The following is a 17658-nucleotide window of genomic DNA, read 5'->3' on the forward strand; positions in this document are numbered from 1 at the left end:
AAAACTGCGAGTGTATTCTTTAAAATATTCTAACTTGGTTACTTTACAAAATATTTCGAGTCATAGATATTCCCATACTCTCTAGCACAATAGTCCGGTTCACTAGTCATTAATATTGGTAAAATAGAATTCCAAATAAATTCTACAATAGGAAGCAATTTTAATATCTTCCTTGACGCAGCCAATCTTCTTTCAAGAGCCAAGAGCATACGTAACAATATCAATTGCATAAGTTTGTGTGCACACACACATTGTAAAGCAAATTCGAAAAGTACTTAATCTAGTTTATAATTCATAAATAAATACTTATCTGTATATACTAAATACTGATCATAATAATATTACGATCATAAATAGTGAAGAAGCTAAAGAGATAGCACATATTCCAGTTAATGCGTTGGCACGTCTATTGAAAGCGAAACATAATGAACCCGGTTTCCAGAATGTTCCCGTATCGCATTCAAATGTAATTTCAATTCATTTCTAAACCTTAGTATCTTTAAGTATACAAATTTGATGTAACATTCTGTAAGAATGTTTGAAATTTGATTCTTTATCAATCTTCAATACGTACCTAGGTGCTTAATTAATAAAAAAAAGAGCGAGTGTTCCGAGCACATGTGTCAGAAGTGAAATTTCTTTGGCAGGATTCAAAGATACCAAAATCATCGCCTTACTCCATGACGTGACGATATTGCAATGACGTGACCATTAAATTTTATTCTCAACGCGCCTAACGAAGTTTCACTTCAAAAAAATATGGACAAAATAATTAGAGACCTTCATAAAAATCACTTTATGTTAGAAACAATGTACTACCTAAAGGCTTAACATTATGAAAAATAAATAAAGCACGTTCATATAAATAAAAAAGTATATTAGGTTAGCTAGCTACTAGTTATTATTCTGTGGCTAGGTTCAGGTTCAGGATATCGATATCATAATTTTTAATTAATAGATTTCCTCATACTCCTACCTATACATAATATAACACCATAATATACTGCATATGCGTTCCAGATTATATTTAGTTTTTATCGCGCTAATATAAACAATTTAAGTGTTTAAATTTTGAGGTTATGTGCGCATCTGCTTTTTGTATAGAGATGATTTATCAAATGTTCTATGCCTCATCTATTATAGATTATCAGAATAAAACTGTTACCCAGATATTTAAAAGTATTGTTTTTAATTTAAATTCGTGTAGATAGAATTACAGCATCTATGATTCTGCAATTTATGTCGAATAAGAGATTGTCTTCGTTCGTTGAGAGCGTTTTTTCGGTTATAATGAAAATACACGCATGGCAAACGCAAACTTACTTATAATATTTATTTATTATGTACAGTGGTTCACGTCAGTCGTATACCAATGTTTCCTCGAACGATCAAGCGAATGTTTGGAAAAAAAAAGACGTGTGGCACTCGGGGACTGCCGCAGTAAAGCCATTGCATGCTATGCCTTCAAGCCACACCTCCGAGCCCGTCGGAGTGGGGAGCGTGAGATTTTTTCGTTACGGAATTTCTCGATTCGGTCCCCGCGCTCAAGGCCCGCGATAGAAGCTATGCAATAGCTTAAAAGTAAATTAAGTTCGAAAAAGTAAATTTTATACAATGTTAAGTATGAGAATTAAATATTAACCATTTTGTCGTTCGATTAATTCTGGTAAAATTCACACATGCAACGGAATCAAATTTTCCGAGCCTTTATAATAACCATCAATCAAAAACGTTTACACTATTGTGAATGTTTTGTGATCTAAATTGGTATGATGAAAAAGTAATAGATTTACTATGGTATTGCAATTGAATTTATTACTATTGCAATTTATATTAAAACTATACGTCGAAGCTGGCTTGATAATATTTTCTATGGTATTTTTTTACAGAATTTCTAGGAACTGTTTTGTTTATTAATTAATACAGCTATTGTTCATACTGTATATCAATAGAATTTACTTTTATTATTACTTACAATCTATTATTCAGCTCTGGGGCCGAATTATGACCTCTTATTTCCAGACAGATTACGCCGTGAATTGAACTTAGGTAATTAAAAATTAGCTCCAGGTAATAAAAAAAAATGTGTGCGTGTACCAGTGTACACACGTAAGAAGTGAAACTTCTTTATGACCTTATTTTTCAAAAAATAATTTACTATATGCAACTTTACAGAAATACGTCGAATCACGCGTGGCACGTAACGGAAAAATTTCACGCGTAACGAAAAAATGTTACACTAAATTTTTTTACAACCCCGATAAAGAAGCTTCACTTCAAAAATATAGTGTAAGAATATGCCTAAAAAATATGTGAATACTAATAATATAATTATCTAGGAGATATTAAAATAATTATCTAGTTTCTCTTCTAAACAAATACAGCAGCTTATAATCTTTCAACTATAAATAAATGCAATAGTACTTCTTACGTCGTATGCAATCTATTCCAATTAAGGAAGATTAATCAATTTATTATGGTTGATCAGACAACAATATGGTATACTGTCATACTATCACACAATCATACAATATGAATTGAGGAACTTCGTTGTTTTTAGAATAAAGATGCAATACGAATTAAGAAGCTCCATTGGTTTTGGAATGTCGATTAATAATGTCTACTTGTTCTAACTATGATTACTTATAATATTTTAAACAAACAAAAAAACTTTCGCATTTAAAATATTAGTAGGATTAATATTTTTATGAATTTTCCGGTATTGTTTTCATTCAATAAACAATCCGTTGAAAACCAAATTTATACACAATAAAGCCCGCTTTATCCAGTATTGAAACAATATACGAGTCGGTTAATTAATTTTTATGGCCAACCCGTTTGATATATGAAAAACAACGTGTAAATACATTCGGAGACGTGATACAAATGAATGAGGCTTTTTTTCAATTTAATAACGTAATGGAGTACATTTGATATTATGTTAGTGGTTTTTGTACTGTATTCGATGGTTTGATATTGCGTTTTTATTTATCAATTGATTGATGGTGTGAAATGGATGGGAAGAAGAATAATGTACACTAGCTATCCGCCCGCGGCTCCGTCAGTGTATTTTTAGCGAAAATACCCATTGAAAACCTACGAATATATAGCTAACAAAAATCGCAAAAATTTTAAAATCAATTCGTTGCAACGTAAAAGTTCACGCATTTATAATGGTAAGGATTATTATTATCGTTATTGATTATTTTTAAACACGACTCAGGAATCAGGGATTTAACATCACGACTTTAGTAACCTATTAACGGACACAAAATACATGGATTAAAAAATATATCATACAGAAAATATCATGCATCAAGCAAAAAATAAAATGTTACTCATAACGCACGTAGCTACACCCCGACTGCACGTACTAGTTTACATAACAAGTCATTTAAAATAGCTTACGTGAACAATTTTTCTTATATTTCCACAACATCAACTATAAATCCGACTTATTTCGTTCGAAGAGTTTCACAACTTACCCGATAGAGATCTGTTGAAACTGGACGTCAAAGAAAACTCCAAACTTTTATTAACTTAAGACTTTTTCTAGTGCTTTTGAATCAACATCTAATATTTATGTAGGTAACCTTCATTGGAATGAAGAATGTACTTCCGCTATAGATTTAAGTAATTTTGTACATGAAAAAAAGATCAAAAATGTTTTGATGATATTACAATCCACCCAAACAAATAACGGTTTTTTTAACAAATTTACAAAGCATTTAATATTATAAATAATCAAAATATGTAGGTTGTTAACATAACTGATATTGAAGTTAAAAGAAAACGAAAGAAAGTTATATATTATGTACCTAAACATTATCTTTAATTATAATAGAAACATACATCTGAAAAAATTACACTCTAATCAAAATACGACATAATATTATGTATCATAACTATACGACCACTCTAAAATACAAGACACATGATAAGATAGTAATAATATGTATTATGATTTGAAAAGAAAAGCATTAATATTTATTAACTTACTTATTTGTACTTATTTCAATACATTTAGTATTCCCACCGCATTGGAATATTAATACGGTTATGAGTGAGCCTTTTATTGTACGCAGTTAAATTTTATTAAAAGGTCAAACATATATGACTGTCATAGTAATACAATTTGTCTTAATTAGAAATTGATGATGATTAGATTGGAACATGTAATAAAATCTAATTAGAATAATGACTAGGTATACTTATATTATGTACCTATGTACAAACCAAATTGTGTATTTTTATCATTTATTCTGTTTTTCAATTCGATTCGATTATTATTATAAACTAGATGATGCATGCGACTCTGCCCGCGATTAAAAAAATATGATCACTATCAATTTGTAACTAACACTAAATAAGGCTTCGCTATTTATTTTTATTTATTTTATTATTTATTTTTAGATACTACTTAATATAAATTTTATGTCATGAATTGTTAGTTAAACATAATGAGTCCTGGTAACTTGAATAAATGAATGAATTATTATATTCCTTCTAAATTAATTTAATCGAATTTAAAACATGTTTCTACTGTAGAAAAACAACACAAAAGTTCCACTAAATTCATTCTAGTTCTATATTTGTATGCGGAATTCAGCCATAGTATCATAATTACAGCCGAACTTTTAGAGCTCTCGAGAACATCCACAATAATAGCTTAACAATGGACACAATAGCCGGATTTTCGACTTGCACAGACTAAAAATACATAGATTATAAAAGATACAAGAAGAGAAAAAGTTTTGCTTAAATGTAAATGATATTGAATTGACAGTTAAACCGCTTAGATAGGTAGGTAGCTTAGGTACTAAAAATATGACACAAAAGTAGCTTCAAGTTTCGTATCAAAATAAGCTATAGTAAAAAATAATACAAGTAACTATATTTACGTTAGTAAGTTGGTATCACTGTGCCAAATATTATTATCTCGATTCAGACGTGATTCAGACAGCCTTATTATGCGTAAAAGTGTAAACAATTTTCAAGTCAGGAATTTCCAACCCATAGCGAGCTTATTCCTTCACCGTTCACGATTCAGAGATTCCTCAAAAGGGTTTTAAATCAATGTTGCGCTAATTAAAATTACCTTTGAATTAATACGGAATTTATATAAATACCTGTTTAATTGTATTAAAATATTATTATTGTTAACTTTTTGTAGGTACCTACCTACTATATATTATTATAATGTTATATTTATAGTATCGCTAGCGAATTTTCAACATAAAGGTAAGAAAGAAAATAAAGACGCTATTATCTTTAGATATTATTATATTATAAGGAATATAATATTATTTTTCTACTTCTATTTATTAAAAAAAAATGTTTTGCTTAGAAGGGAAAGCTATAGGTAGTTGTTTCGAGAAATATCTTCTTGCAATATCCTCCTCGATTACCTACATTGTATTATGTTGTTAAAAAAATAAGTAAACTGTACATAAATTGATCCGAATATTACTAGAATAAGTTTTAAATACCCAACCTGAATTTTATTTAAAAAAAGAAATTCATGAATTTTATACGTGAATCCCAAAAAAAACTTTCTTATTATATTCATTTTAACATTGCATTTCATTGATAATAATAATATTTGAAACGTAATACTTATATTAATATTAATAATCACTAGCAAATGCTCCCCAATTTTCATCAGAATATAATCTTTAGGGAAAAGTATAGTTGGGCGAGACCTTCTTTAAAAGTTAAAACTTTCTTATGCTTCTTAATTTAAATTATTCATACATAGAATAATTATCCAAAGTTCTTAATTATTTTAAATAACAAAAATGTAAACAAAATAAACTATCTTATAACATCTTTTTAAATATCCATTATTTCTGAGATGTATTAAAAAAATCAGACTTACCATGTCATCATAAAATGGCATCAGGATGCCTAACAATCTCTTGATATGATAATAGCATAATGTCCAATTCAGATCACTACCGTTGCATAGGTACATTCACTCCGAATAAACCATTTCGACCAGTCAATGAGCTTCCTTGAGCACCTATCTTGCTAAATCACAGTATAAACAATAAAAAAGTACACTAAAAACTTTAACAGTCAACACCGGCCACGCAGAAAAAAAATGAATTTAAATTAAGAACTTAGAATTTAAAATCGAACTGTCGGATAAGTTTCGTAACATTGAGGGAGAGGGGGAACAAGCGTCCATCCACGACGGTTGCTGAAAGAAGACTGAAGCTGAACAATAAATTATTATTAAGCGTAGTAGGTAGCAATGTACTGTACATCTCATGAGCGAGCCACTTATCTGAGAACTGAACATTTTATCGCGTTGATAAACAGTTGTTACAATGTTTTGCCGAAATATAATTTTTATTGGGTTAGCTGCGAAATTTTTCGACTGCGAATTAAGACTTCCATGACTAAGAATTGGATGGAAAGTTTATAAGCGTTTTAGGATCTGTTTTTTGTACAACTTTTTGACTAATTGAACTGTTTTAAGACGAAATAATAATTGATATATTTGGAATCGATATAATAGTTTTATAATGCTCTCTACAACATTTGTTCAACATATAAAGGCCATGGAACTAAGAAGCAGTTGGTAATAAAATAAAGGTTAATTTTAAATGTGTAAACATAATACATAATAACATTTTCCATAAAGAGAGTCAATACGAGGTCAATAGCCAGATAGTGTCGGTAATGGGAAAACTATTATATAGAAAACTAATCAATAATATTATTATGGCGGTAGATTTGTAAGTTCTTTTTTTTAAATAGACAATTTTTTAAATCCATTCAACTCTAATAAGGAGTAGCATAGGCTTTATTTTTTATGAAATGTATCAAGTGTTAATTAGGGCTGTGCCAAGGGTTACAGACGGAATTTAATAGGTTATATTATTATCTACATTCTATACAATTAAATAAATTAATAAAATATTATTCTTCGTACAATACCTGTCTATAAAATATCTAGAACTTCATTTCAAATCAATAAATAATAACATTATAGTATTTGTAAATCTATTCATTTTTCCGTTAGTTTCCTTCCCTATCGTTCCACAAAACTTAAAAATACATGGCAACATGTATTTAAATAATATCACTGCCGGTCATCTTAATATGGGCACAAATAGTATAATACTACTGGCGGTCCGCCCCGGCTTCGCCCGTGGTACATAATATATTTACGTATTCTCTACCGTCAAACCATCCTTAGACTTCCACAAACATTAAAAAAAAAGAATTATCGAAATCGGTTCAACCGTTCACACGTGATGCTGTGACAACGCGAAACGGATTTCATTTTTGTATAATATATTAATACAAAATATTATTTACTTATCTTAGTGGAATTCGATATACTGCGTCTTGTGATTGAAGTAAACCCTTATCTACTGGCCGCAGTATGAGCATCGTTTTGACTGACGCGGACGCTTCGAAACAATTTTGAGGGTATGTTTGTTTCTTTTTACGTGATAAAAGTTTTCTATAGGAGTATGTTTCTTATTGTATTTTTGTACAATTAAAATACAATATAACATGTAAATAAAACTCCCTAAATATATTGAAATATATGTTATAAGTTATAACCAATGTGGTTACTGCGTAGTATTAAATTATCTGTGGTTCTTATATTTTACTTTACTGTATTTTTATCGTATAAAAATCATACTATTATATCGTATCATAAATATTATATTATGTGAGATTTACTATTTAATATTATAAAATATTCAATTTAGTATTTACGTTGGCCACATTTTTTATTTTTTATAATTATGGAGTGGCAACCCATAAATAAAAAAAAGAACATTCGAACGTGATTTAAAAAAGTGATTATTATAAACCGAATTAGTTTTGTGTGAATAAAAAGTGATTGTTTTTGTTTGCAATAAAACAATAAAATTATGAAGTAACATCTGATAAAGGAATTACTTTTATATTTATTTCCTCATATCGGTAAGTATTCAATAAATGACTTTGTAAAAAGTAGCATTACTTATACAATTTAGATTTCAGTTTTTATCCAAAAACAGCTGTCCCGGCGCGGCAGCCTTCGTTCTGCCCTATTGCACCTTTTTCGTGTTTTATTTCCCTACGAACCTTCCTCGGTAAAATAATTATTAGGCAATGCATTTGATTCATTAACCGACTTCAAAAAAAGGAGGAGGTTATCAATTCGGCCGGTATATTTTTATTTTTTATTATAGTATTAATGACACGATTTCTCTTCGCATTTACCTACCTATATATTTAAGCATGAGTATATTGCAAAAACCAGTTTAAACCAGTTTCTGAAGCAAATTAGGGCTGACACTGTCACATATCATAAACAATATGTGAATATGTGGTTTCCCTGAGATACAACCAGCGTTGACTTGTCACTGATGAATGCAGTCATAAAATGTTAGGGGAAACTTTGCTTTAAGCTAATTTCGATCTTAACACTTGAGTACACGGTTTTTAATAGCAAATCAAGAGACGCGGCAATAAGTTACCATAATAATATTATACCGTCATAAAACACAAAAATGTCGTCGCAGCTATTTGTTTGAAAAGTACGGTTTCTGTGGGTTTGATTTTTGCATTGTTGACATTGATTGGTTTTTATCTGTAGAAATTTACTTGCTGATAGTTGTTTTATTAGGTATATGTTATCTGTTATTAATGTAATTCACGTTTATGTATTTTTTAAGAAGTCGCTTAGGTACTAAGAATCGATAGTAAATCAAACGATTTATTCCAAATACCTACTTATAAAATGCATTTGCTTTATCATTCCTGACTTATTAGAAATTATATTATGTTTGGTATATATTTCCCAATTTCGATTATCGAATAAAAATGTATAGTTTTATTTTATGCCAGTCACTCATTATCGAACCGGTCATAACCGGTTATCCGGATTGACCGCGGTATTTTATTATTTTTGATTAAATTAACTTCTCTTGTTTATTTTTTTTTCTGAATTGAAGCATTCATCTCGCAATTTGTATATTATATTCCTATGATAATTTGGATATTTATAAGATACTAGCGGTCCGCCTCGGCTTCGCCCGTGGTACATATTTCGCAATAAAAGGTAGCCTATGTCCTTTCTCGGGTATCAAAATATCTCCAAACCAAATTTCATGCAAATTGGTTCAGTAGTTTAGGCGTGATTGATTAACAGACAGACAGACAGAGTTACTTTCGCATTTGTAATATTAGTATAGATTTTTACAATGAAAACAACATGTAAAATCATATTTATCGAATATTCTAAGATTGGAGCAAATCCGTTTCCCGAAAAGGTCGGTAGAGCAAAAATTCATAGAACATTTGTATGCGTACAGGTGGATAGAAAGAACCCACTTGACATAAAGCGATACAGTTTTATATGCAGGGACATGGTTCTATTGGAAAGAAACAAATATTTTTTACACTGTCCGATCCGATATCGGAACGATAAAAAAATGAAGGCTAGATTTTTAAAGTGAAACTTCTTTAGGCGCGTTGAGAGTAAAATTTCGCGTCATGGCAATACCGTCACGTCATGCAGTAAGGCGACGATTTTGGTATCTTCCTAAAGAAGTTTCACTTCTGACACGTGGGAGCGTGTGTGTCAAACACGTTCCTCTTATATATATATGTATATAATTATCGTTAGTAATCGTGTCGCATGATATAAAAACGACATCCACAATTCGATCAAATACAACGTATGTACTTAAAATGTGGCAGTCGTACGACGACGAATTTTGTGAACTTGCTTCTTCAGTTATGGATTAGGGTTGACACCTTTCAGTTTTTGTTATGAATAATAGAATAATAGAATGTGATTGTATTCCAATAATAAAATATTCACAACTAGTCCAAGATATGTTGTAAAATTAAATATAGGTAATCTCTTATTTTATGACAATGACAAATAATAGTTGTGCTAGATAGTCAAATCATACAGGACCCGATATTTATTAGTAATATTGACTTTGTATAAATTAATTATCGGCTTCTCGACTAACATAAAAATTTAATTACAACCTTGTATTCATAAAATATGGATATATACGTATATGTGATAAAAATATGTACCTAGTTGTTAGGTGGGACAGGGGATCAGGCGTTACTAGATAAATAATTTCTTGTTTATATAAAACTAGGTTTCCGTCCGCGGCTTCGCCCGCGCAGTCAAAGAAAAACCCGCATAGTTCCGGTTCCCGCGGGATTTCCGGGATTGCGTCATTTTCCCGGAATAAAAAGTAGCCTATGTCCTTTCTCGGGTATCAAAATATCTCCATACCAAATTTCATGAAAATTGGTTCAGTAGTTTAGGCGTGATTGAGTAACAGACTTTCGCATTTATAATATTAGTATGGATTATATTTACATTAAAAAATATTTTACGTTACCCAAATAAATTACCACACTAACATTATCCTGCTTTAAAGATCATAACTTTACACTCGGTAAAGGTTTGACTATAAATTAATTAAATTTCAACAAGAACTTGACGGAACCTTTTCATTTCTAAATCCATTAAATATTATCGGAAACGCTAAAAAGAAATGTGAATGAAAATTAATTATTATTTTGCAGTTTACAACCTTTGAAATCATGGATTAATGACGCTTGATTAAACAACTCGGAGAATTATGGAACCACATAATATGGAACTTTGACATTATGGTAACTTGATAATAAAGATTCGGCTTAAAATATAATATTATGTGTAATGGTGATTTTTCTTATATGTAATAATTAAAAAAATCGTAAAAGTTAGTGTAAAATATTGATATAATAAATACAGCTTTTAATCAATTACCTAAAAAGTCAGTTTTCTATAAACTACTATGCAAATTCATGATTATCGTCACGTCATAATAACATTAAAAACAGTCTCTTACTTTATACTTACTTATACATTACTACAAACATAATTTATTCAAAGCTTAATAAATTTGAAGATGTCAATAAACGCTTACATATTATGTTAAAACATTCGCTATAAAATTGTAAACGACAGGAAAATTTTCCTTGTTTGTGTTATGAAAATTATTGTTTTATTTATTTGTAATAGAGGAAAGATTTCTGAAGGTTTTCTATTGTCATGCCTTTGGTTAACATGGTGAATTGCTTGTCTATGTTTTCATGTAAAAAATATTTATTTTAAACTAACATCATTTGCTTTATTTCAAGTCCCAAATATAAATGACTTGCAGTTTATTCATATACCTACAACTATTATGTAGAAAGCACAGCAAAACATAGACTTTGGTCATTGCTAAATTTTCTTCATTAATCTGTCACAATTCAAGAGTAAGAAATGCGATTAAGAATTTGAATTTTTCAACAATATAATAATAGACAATGCAATTTTATCGTAATTTATTGAACAAAAACAAGCAATATTTCAATGTTCTAATCTATTACGCCTTAGATTTCATTAGCACTTCTCTCTTTTGAAAACTCTCCAATCTGAAACAAAAAGCTTTTATAAAACTTTACATAAAAAGTAAATTCATTTATTTAATTTAAGTAAACATTTAAGTTAAAAGAAATAACCCCAAAGTCCTATTTAAATAAAACAAAACATCAACAAAAATTCAACGATAATATTATTTAAATTTATTTTAAATATTCTAAAAATAAATTTAAAATAATCTGGTAAAATATAATTTAAAAACTTTAAATTAGGTAAAAAGTTTTTAGACTTTAACTTAGTCTAAATAACCTACATAATTAATTATCTTATCAGGTAGGTATTGCGTTATAGAAAAAAGCATTTTTAAATAACTCTATAACCTTTTTTTCCACACTTATATTATTATAAAATGCAAAGCTTGGTAGTTTGTCTGTTATGTATAATAAATATTTTCTTCCCAAATTCATCTAAGTATTAGCTAATTTTGAATTTACCATTAAACAGTTACAATTAAAACCTATATTGTGGTATTCTTCCATCTTCGTTCTTATTTTTTTCAACATCAAGGAATGAATGTGAACCAACTATATCCATACTAATATTATAAATGCGAAAGTAACTCTGTCTGTCTGTCTGTCTGTTACTCAATCACGCCTCAATTCAATCACGTGAACCAATTTTCATGAATTTTGGAGATATTTTAGTACCCGAGAAAGGACATAGACTACTTTTTATCCCAGGATAATAACGCAATCCCGGAAATCCCACGGGAACGGGAACTATGCGGGTTTTTCTTTGACTGCGCGGGCGAAGCCGCGGGCGGAAACCTAGTTTCCTATAAATAATAACTACATTTTAAACTTTATATTACGTCCATAAATACAATTTTGTCGTTTCAAAAGTATTATATTCACATAAAAATGCGCTACAGAGACCGTGGTATCGTAACTTTGCGATCTGTCTTGAGAAATATTTTACAATCACAATATGTTATATTGTGTATTGCTATTTTATTATCCTTTAGAAATTGCCGAGGAATTGCAACAGAGCTTTATATTTTCTATTATGGTTGTTTTACTGACGTTTGTTTGAAGAAGATAATTTTAAACAGTGGGCAAAATTAACACTATTTGGAAGCGGTATCTATGAAATACATCTAAATTAGGTTGGTAAGGTTAGCAGGTTAGATTTTAATTTGTGGGTTTTAAAAATATTGATTTCGATTTTCGTGTTATACATACAATAAGTAGGTAGCTTATAGCACTCAGAGATCACGCGTAAATACAAGGGTGACAGAATTTTTGAAATCGATCCACTAGATTCTGATATTATCGCGCACAAACAAACAAACAAACTCTTCATCCATATAAACAAACAAACTCTTCATCCTTAATATAAGCATAGGTCGTATAGACAAACGAAATATTTTATTTTATCTACAAAAGAATGTACAATAGAACTGGGTTAACAGCAATTAACCAAAACGATTAATCACGGTAATCCCATTTAATTTGGTCTTTAAAATATAAGGGTGGTCAATATACCCTGTTTACTAAAATACTCCCAAATGGTCAGTAATATGGGTCGGGATCAATACGGGTCAATCGGACTGTAAACAATCTTGTAAATTAATACTCATTTGGACCTTTCGGGGTATATATTTCTGAACGTAATTAATCCTAGGTTTCAAGTCCTAGTTGTAGTTAGTTTTATTTTAATTAAAAAAGTTTTATCATGTTTTCCGATAGGTAGGTACGAATTCTGTGCTTTAGGGTGCTATTACACCATTTGCATTGGTGTCAGCTGTGCTGCGAAAATGTAACAGCTATGCTTGTATTTAGCCAGCGATTTTCAAAACTACACGAATTATATCCGCTGATGGTACATTTCGGTTTAATTTTCTTATACTAATTACATTTTTATAGCATAGCTGCATAGCACTGTATCTCTGGTGGAAAATCACCCTAAGGCAAGGTAAGTATGTCAATAGATTTTCTCGATATATTTGGAGAAATAGTTAAGTATAGGCCGAGACCGATAAGTCCTAAATTTTTAAGTGAATAAAGTGAAATGATTTGTGTAAAGTGGCTTTTTATATTTTTATAGAAATTGCAATTTATTTCTTTCACGTTTCATTTTATTACATTGTAAATTGACATTACGTCGCAACTCGTAGCGCGAGCAAGTCAATTATGTAAATTTCTTGAAATATTATAATAATGCATGCTCTTGAAATATGGCTCATGGAAGTAAAACTATGTATTTAAAATAAAAAATAACTTATATTACTATGTTATTTCTTAGTTACTAGATATTAAGGTATCAATCGTATTCAGATAATTTAAAATTCCAAATCGATACACGAAATATATATTTTATCCACTTGAGAAAATATAAAAATTTAAAAAAATCAATGAGTATGAAATAGAATAAATTTCACATTGAGCACAGCATATTCTTTTAATGTTGGTTAAATGTTTAAGTGCTATAAAATATTTAAATCATAGATGCTTCAAGATTAAAATAGTGAAGTTTGAACTTTCACAGATTAAAAATCTGCAGAAAATATAAAAACTTAAAAGAGAAGAAGGCTGCATTTTATTCAGGCGATATAATTTTTATTTCTTATTCATCGCAACGAGAAACGACAGACAATCTTTGTCTAGATAACGGAATTTTCATAAATAATATTCAGTCTACGACGATATATATTTTTTTATTCGACGACGCTTTTTGAAAAGGAACTCAAGTGAGCACTGAATACTTTTAAAAAATCTCCACCAAAGCACTAAACAACAATTCTTTGCAAATTTACTAACAACGAACGACTACGAGATTGACGGACTATTCATGTATTTTCAATAGAACAACCGATAAGAATTGATTAATTTTAAGGAATCTCAGTTTATTGGCTTTATCCAAATCGGTTCAGGGTTTGAGTCGTGAAGAAGAGACAAACAGACAGAGTTACTTTTATATAAATAATATTAGTTAGAATGGTTATTAAACAGCTCCAGAAAATCTAACTAGCTAGGAAGTTAATAAATTAGGAAATCAGCCTTTGTCTAACAAATGTTGTCAAGTTTTAATCTTAATTTGTTAAGTTAAAACTAAGCATTGAGACTCACTTCTCCAAGTGTTGCAGTTTTCATATTGCATTTGACAATAATTCGCGAAGTTTCTGTATTCCCCGCCGTAACTACGAGCGCAGATTTCTTGAACTCTGCAATATAATATTATACATAATAGATATTTAGTTGAAATAACATTAATTAAATATGTGAAGGAACACTCCTGATCGTGACCATCAATATAAACAATAATTTTATAACTTTCCTAAGCTTCTAAAAAGTTTAATTATTATTATAATAGAACATGATAGTGAAGGTACTTATGATCAATCATCAAAAGGATTACACTGGCTATTTACTTATTTAATATCTAACAATCCTGCCAAAATTGGTGAGAATTTTGCATGTTCTTAAGAAGAACAATGTAAAATTGATTTATGTAACACTAGTCGCTCCGCGCGGTTTCACCCCCGTGGCTCCTCTCCTGTTGGTCGTAGCGTGATGGTATATAGCCTATAGCCTTCCTCGATAAATGAGCTATCTAACACCGAAAGAATTTTTCAAAGACCAGTAGTTCCCGAGATTAGCGCGATTAAACAAACAAACAAATAAACAAACTCTTCAGCTTTATAATATTAGTATAGATTAAGACTTGAAAATCTAGAGCAAAGCAGTGCCATTAGCTAAGACAAACATTTAGCATTAGTGGTGAAGTCGAGAAGTCTGCTTATAAACCATCTTCGATTAAATCCGATATTGTGTGCACTGAAGGTATACATGAATATGTATACATGAATATGTAACGTTTATTGTTCTAGGCTGCTTATAGTTCGTGTATTTATTGTTATGTATTGAATCGTAAACAATATCTGCTTTGGTTGCAAGTATATTGAATATTTCTGTATAAATAAACAATAATATACAGGACGTCACAGATTAAATGTAGGTAGGTACTAAAATGAAAACGATTTAATTGGAAATGTTACAATTTTTTTTCTTTATGCTATATTTATCCTTTATAAATGGGATATTTTTTAAGGAGTAGAAAAAATCGATCTTAAGGTGGGACTCGAACCCGCGTCTTTCGACGCGAAAGATATGGCTATAAATTTTTTTCTACAATTAGACAAATTATATTATGAGACAAAATGTATATCTGAATTCAAAGACCAAATAATACTTACTTATATCCAGAAGGACAATTCTCTAGAAAGTTCTTACACCCTTTTACGAAGAAGTCAGTTGCCCAGAACACAGTGTCCCTGGGGTATTTTGGTTGAGGCTTTCTGTATTTCGCAGAAACTAGTATGACTGACATTGAGAGTAATATAGCTGAAAACGCATGATAAAATATTAGTAAAAAAAAAATAATTTATTTCAATTCATATTTTCAATAAAACATACCTATTCGTATTAACATACTGATATTATACACACTTCAAAAGTAACTTCAATAACTACAGAAGTTCTCAACATTTGGTACCTATGTCGTAAAAATCTTAAAACATATTCCATCATTTTTTTTGAAACGATGTAAGATATATTTATGTATATGTTTTAGTTTGGGTATTAAATATTATTTTGTCGATCGCACATCATGACTACATAATTTTTATGCATAAGATTTACATAACATTGCCTTTATAAGTACGTTCATGCGTAAAATATATTAAACCAATAAATGTTTTAAAAACGTAATTTTATAATTTTAATTACTTGTTTTAATTTTTCTTTTCAATCAAGAAAAACACCCATAGTACAATATTATTCATAAACTGTCAGAAAAATAAACATTTACACGATTTTTAAGCAAGTGAACGCATTTTCTTATAATAATGATAAAGTATGTTACTTTTGAAGAAGGCATAAAAACACATAAGTTTGAGCGAAGTTGTGATTTATCGTATAAAGTTTGGTCGATGTTTTCCGACTCGTGTCAGCTACTTTTACATACATTATGCTGACAAAAATAAAACATAAAGAGTTTAGTCATATTTACTTGAGCATTACCATGAGTTCAACGGTTATATTTTTTATTTTTAAAATGGCCGTGTCTTTGGGACAAGACCAATGCAAAAAAGTTTTGATAATTGTTTTATCTTACGAGTACATAAAATGCAGATTTAATTCATACTTTGAATCAGCGTGTTCTAGATTAAAAATTAATTCAAGCGAAAACTTTGCGAAAATTTAAAATGCGTTTATCAATTTTAAAGTTAATATCCGTATACTGAAGCTGGAAAATATATAAAATACTATTCAAATCGAAATGTTTTCAAGCACTGCATAATTTGTAATAAAATTTACATATTACATTTTTATGTTATATTATTTCAATAGTGTAAAACACAATTTATATTACGAACTATTCCACTTTACAAAAATTGGGAACAATGACGTGTATTTGATAATAACTATACATACATTAATTGGAGATGTTTATAGATTCCGATGTTTAAATATGTATCAATTCCTGTGTAGATTTCTGATTAATTGATTATTCAGGCATCAAGCTTCTTATAACTACGTAACATGGTTTTAATCCATAAAAAACAGTACTCAGTAGCATACTATATTTTATCAGAGCATAATCTCCAATCACTTTTCCTTTTAAAATACCCATGTAGTTGGTTACAAATTAATACCTTTCCCCTGTAAGTTTATAATATTAAGTTTCACTGTTCGATTTAAAAACGATCCACGTGTAATTTGTAGAAGCTATTAAATATAGCGGATTTGTGATTAAATCGTAGTCAAAGGCATGCCTGTGAAAGCTATTTTTGTTTTTAATTTAAACGTGCGTTCACATATAAATGTTTATATGGTCTATATTTACTTTAAGTGTACCTGTTTTATTTTTGGATGTTTCCTAAAAAATATACTTTATGAGAGCCGGGATAAAATAGTCTTTGTCACTCAGAATTTATGAAGCCTTCTGGTGGTGAAAGAATTTTTGATAATTTTTCCACTTACAAATATAATTTAACTTAACTGATTTCTCTCGCGTAACTAGGTACTGGAAGTTTATCTTAGGACCGATTTTTCAATGCTTGGTCAAAACTTATCCGTCCAATAAAGTATTACACGATACTATTAAAATGTCATGTAAACTGTCAAATACGGGCAATTAGAATACGTTTTTAAAATGGTAGTTTTATACAATATTCGACGAATAAGTTTTAACCAAAGATT

At 29.6% G+C, this 17658-nt stretch overlaps 2 protein-coding genes across 2 annotated transcripts in view; both read right to left on the minus strand.

Annotated features, from left to right (window-relative positions):
• Positions 1-6197, minus strand: part of LOC123702832 (neuropeptide F receptor) — a 48302-nt gene extending 42105 nt beyond the window's left edge. Inside the window, exon 1 of the mRNA XM_045650643.1 lies at positions 5879-6197. Within this exon, the coding sequence (XP_045506599.1) occupies positions 5879-5974 (96 nt within the window). The 5' untranslated portion in view covers positions 5975-6197. The remainder of the gene's footprint in view (positions 1-5878) is intronic.
• Positions 6198-11399: 5202 nt separating this feature from the next.
• Positions 11400-15904, minus strand: LOC123702870. Its single transcript, XM_045650703.1, has 4 exons — positions 15871-15904; positions 15651-15798; positions 14524-14618; positions 11400-11448 (listed from the first exon to the last, which is right to left on the minus strand). Exons 1-4 carry the CDS (start codon positions 15884-15886, stop codon positions 11417-11419), a joined length of 291 nt encoding a protein of 96 aa, XP_045506659.1. The 5' UTR covers positions 15887-15904; the 3' UTR covers positions 11400-11416.
• Positions 15905-17658: the final 1754 nt, after the last annotated feature.

Source organism: Colias croceus, chromosome 24 (assembly GCF_905220415.1).
Source record: "Colias croceus chromosome 24, ilColCroc2.1".
In the NCBI taxonomy this organism is placed as follows: Eukaryota; Metazoa; Arthropoda; class Insecta; order Lepidoptera; family Pieridae; genus Colias; species Colias croceus.

What these genes read in the sequence shown, in the direction of transcription:
- LOC123702870 (XM_045650703.1), bottom strand. An exon ending in AATTGTCCTTCTGGATATAA is followed by an intron (nt 14,619 to 15,650) that starts GTAAGTATTATT and finishes ATTATATTGCAG; the next exon opens with AGTTCAAGAAATCTGCGCTC. An exon ending in AAACTGCAACACTTGGAGAA is followed by an intron (nt 11,449 to 14,523) that starts GTGAGTCTCAAT and finishes TTTTTGTTTCAG; the next exon opens with ATTGGAGAGTTTTCAAAAGA.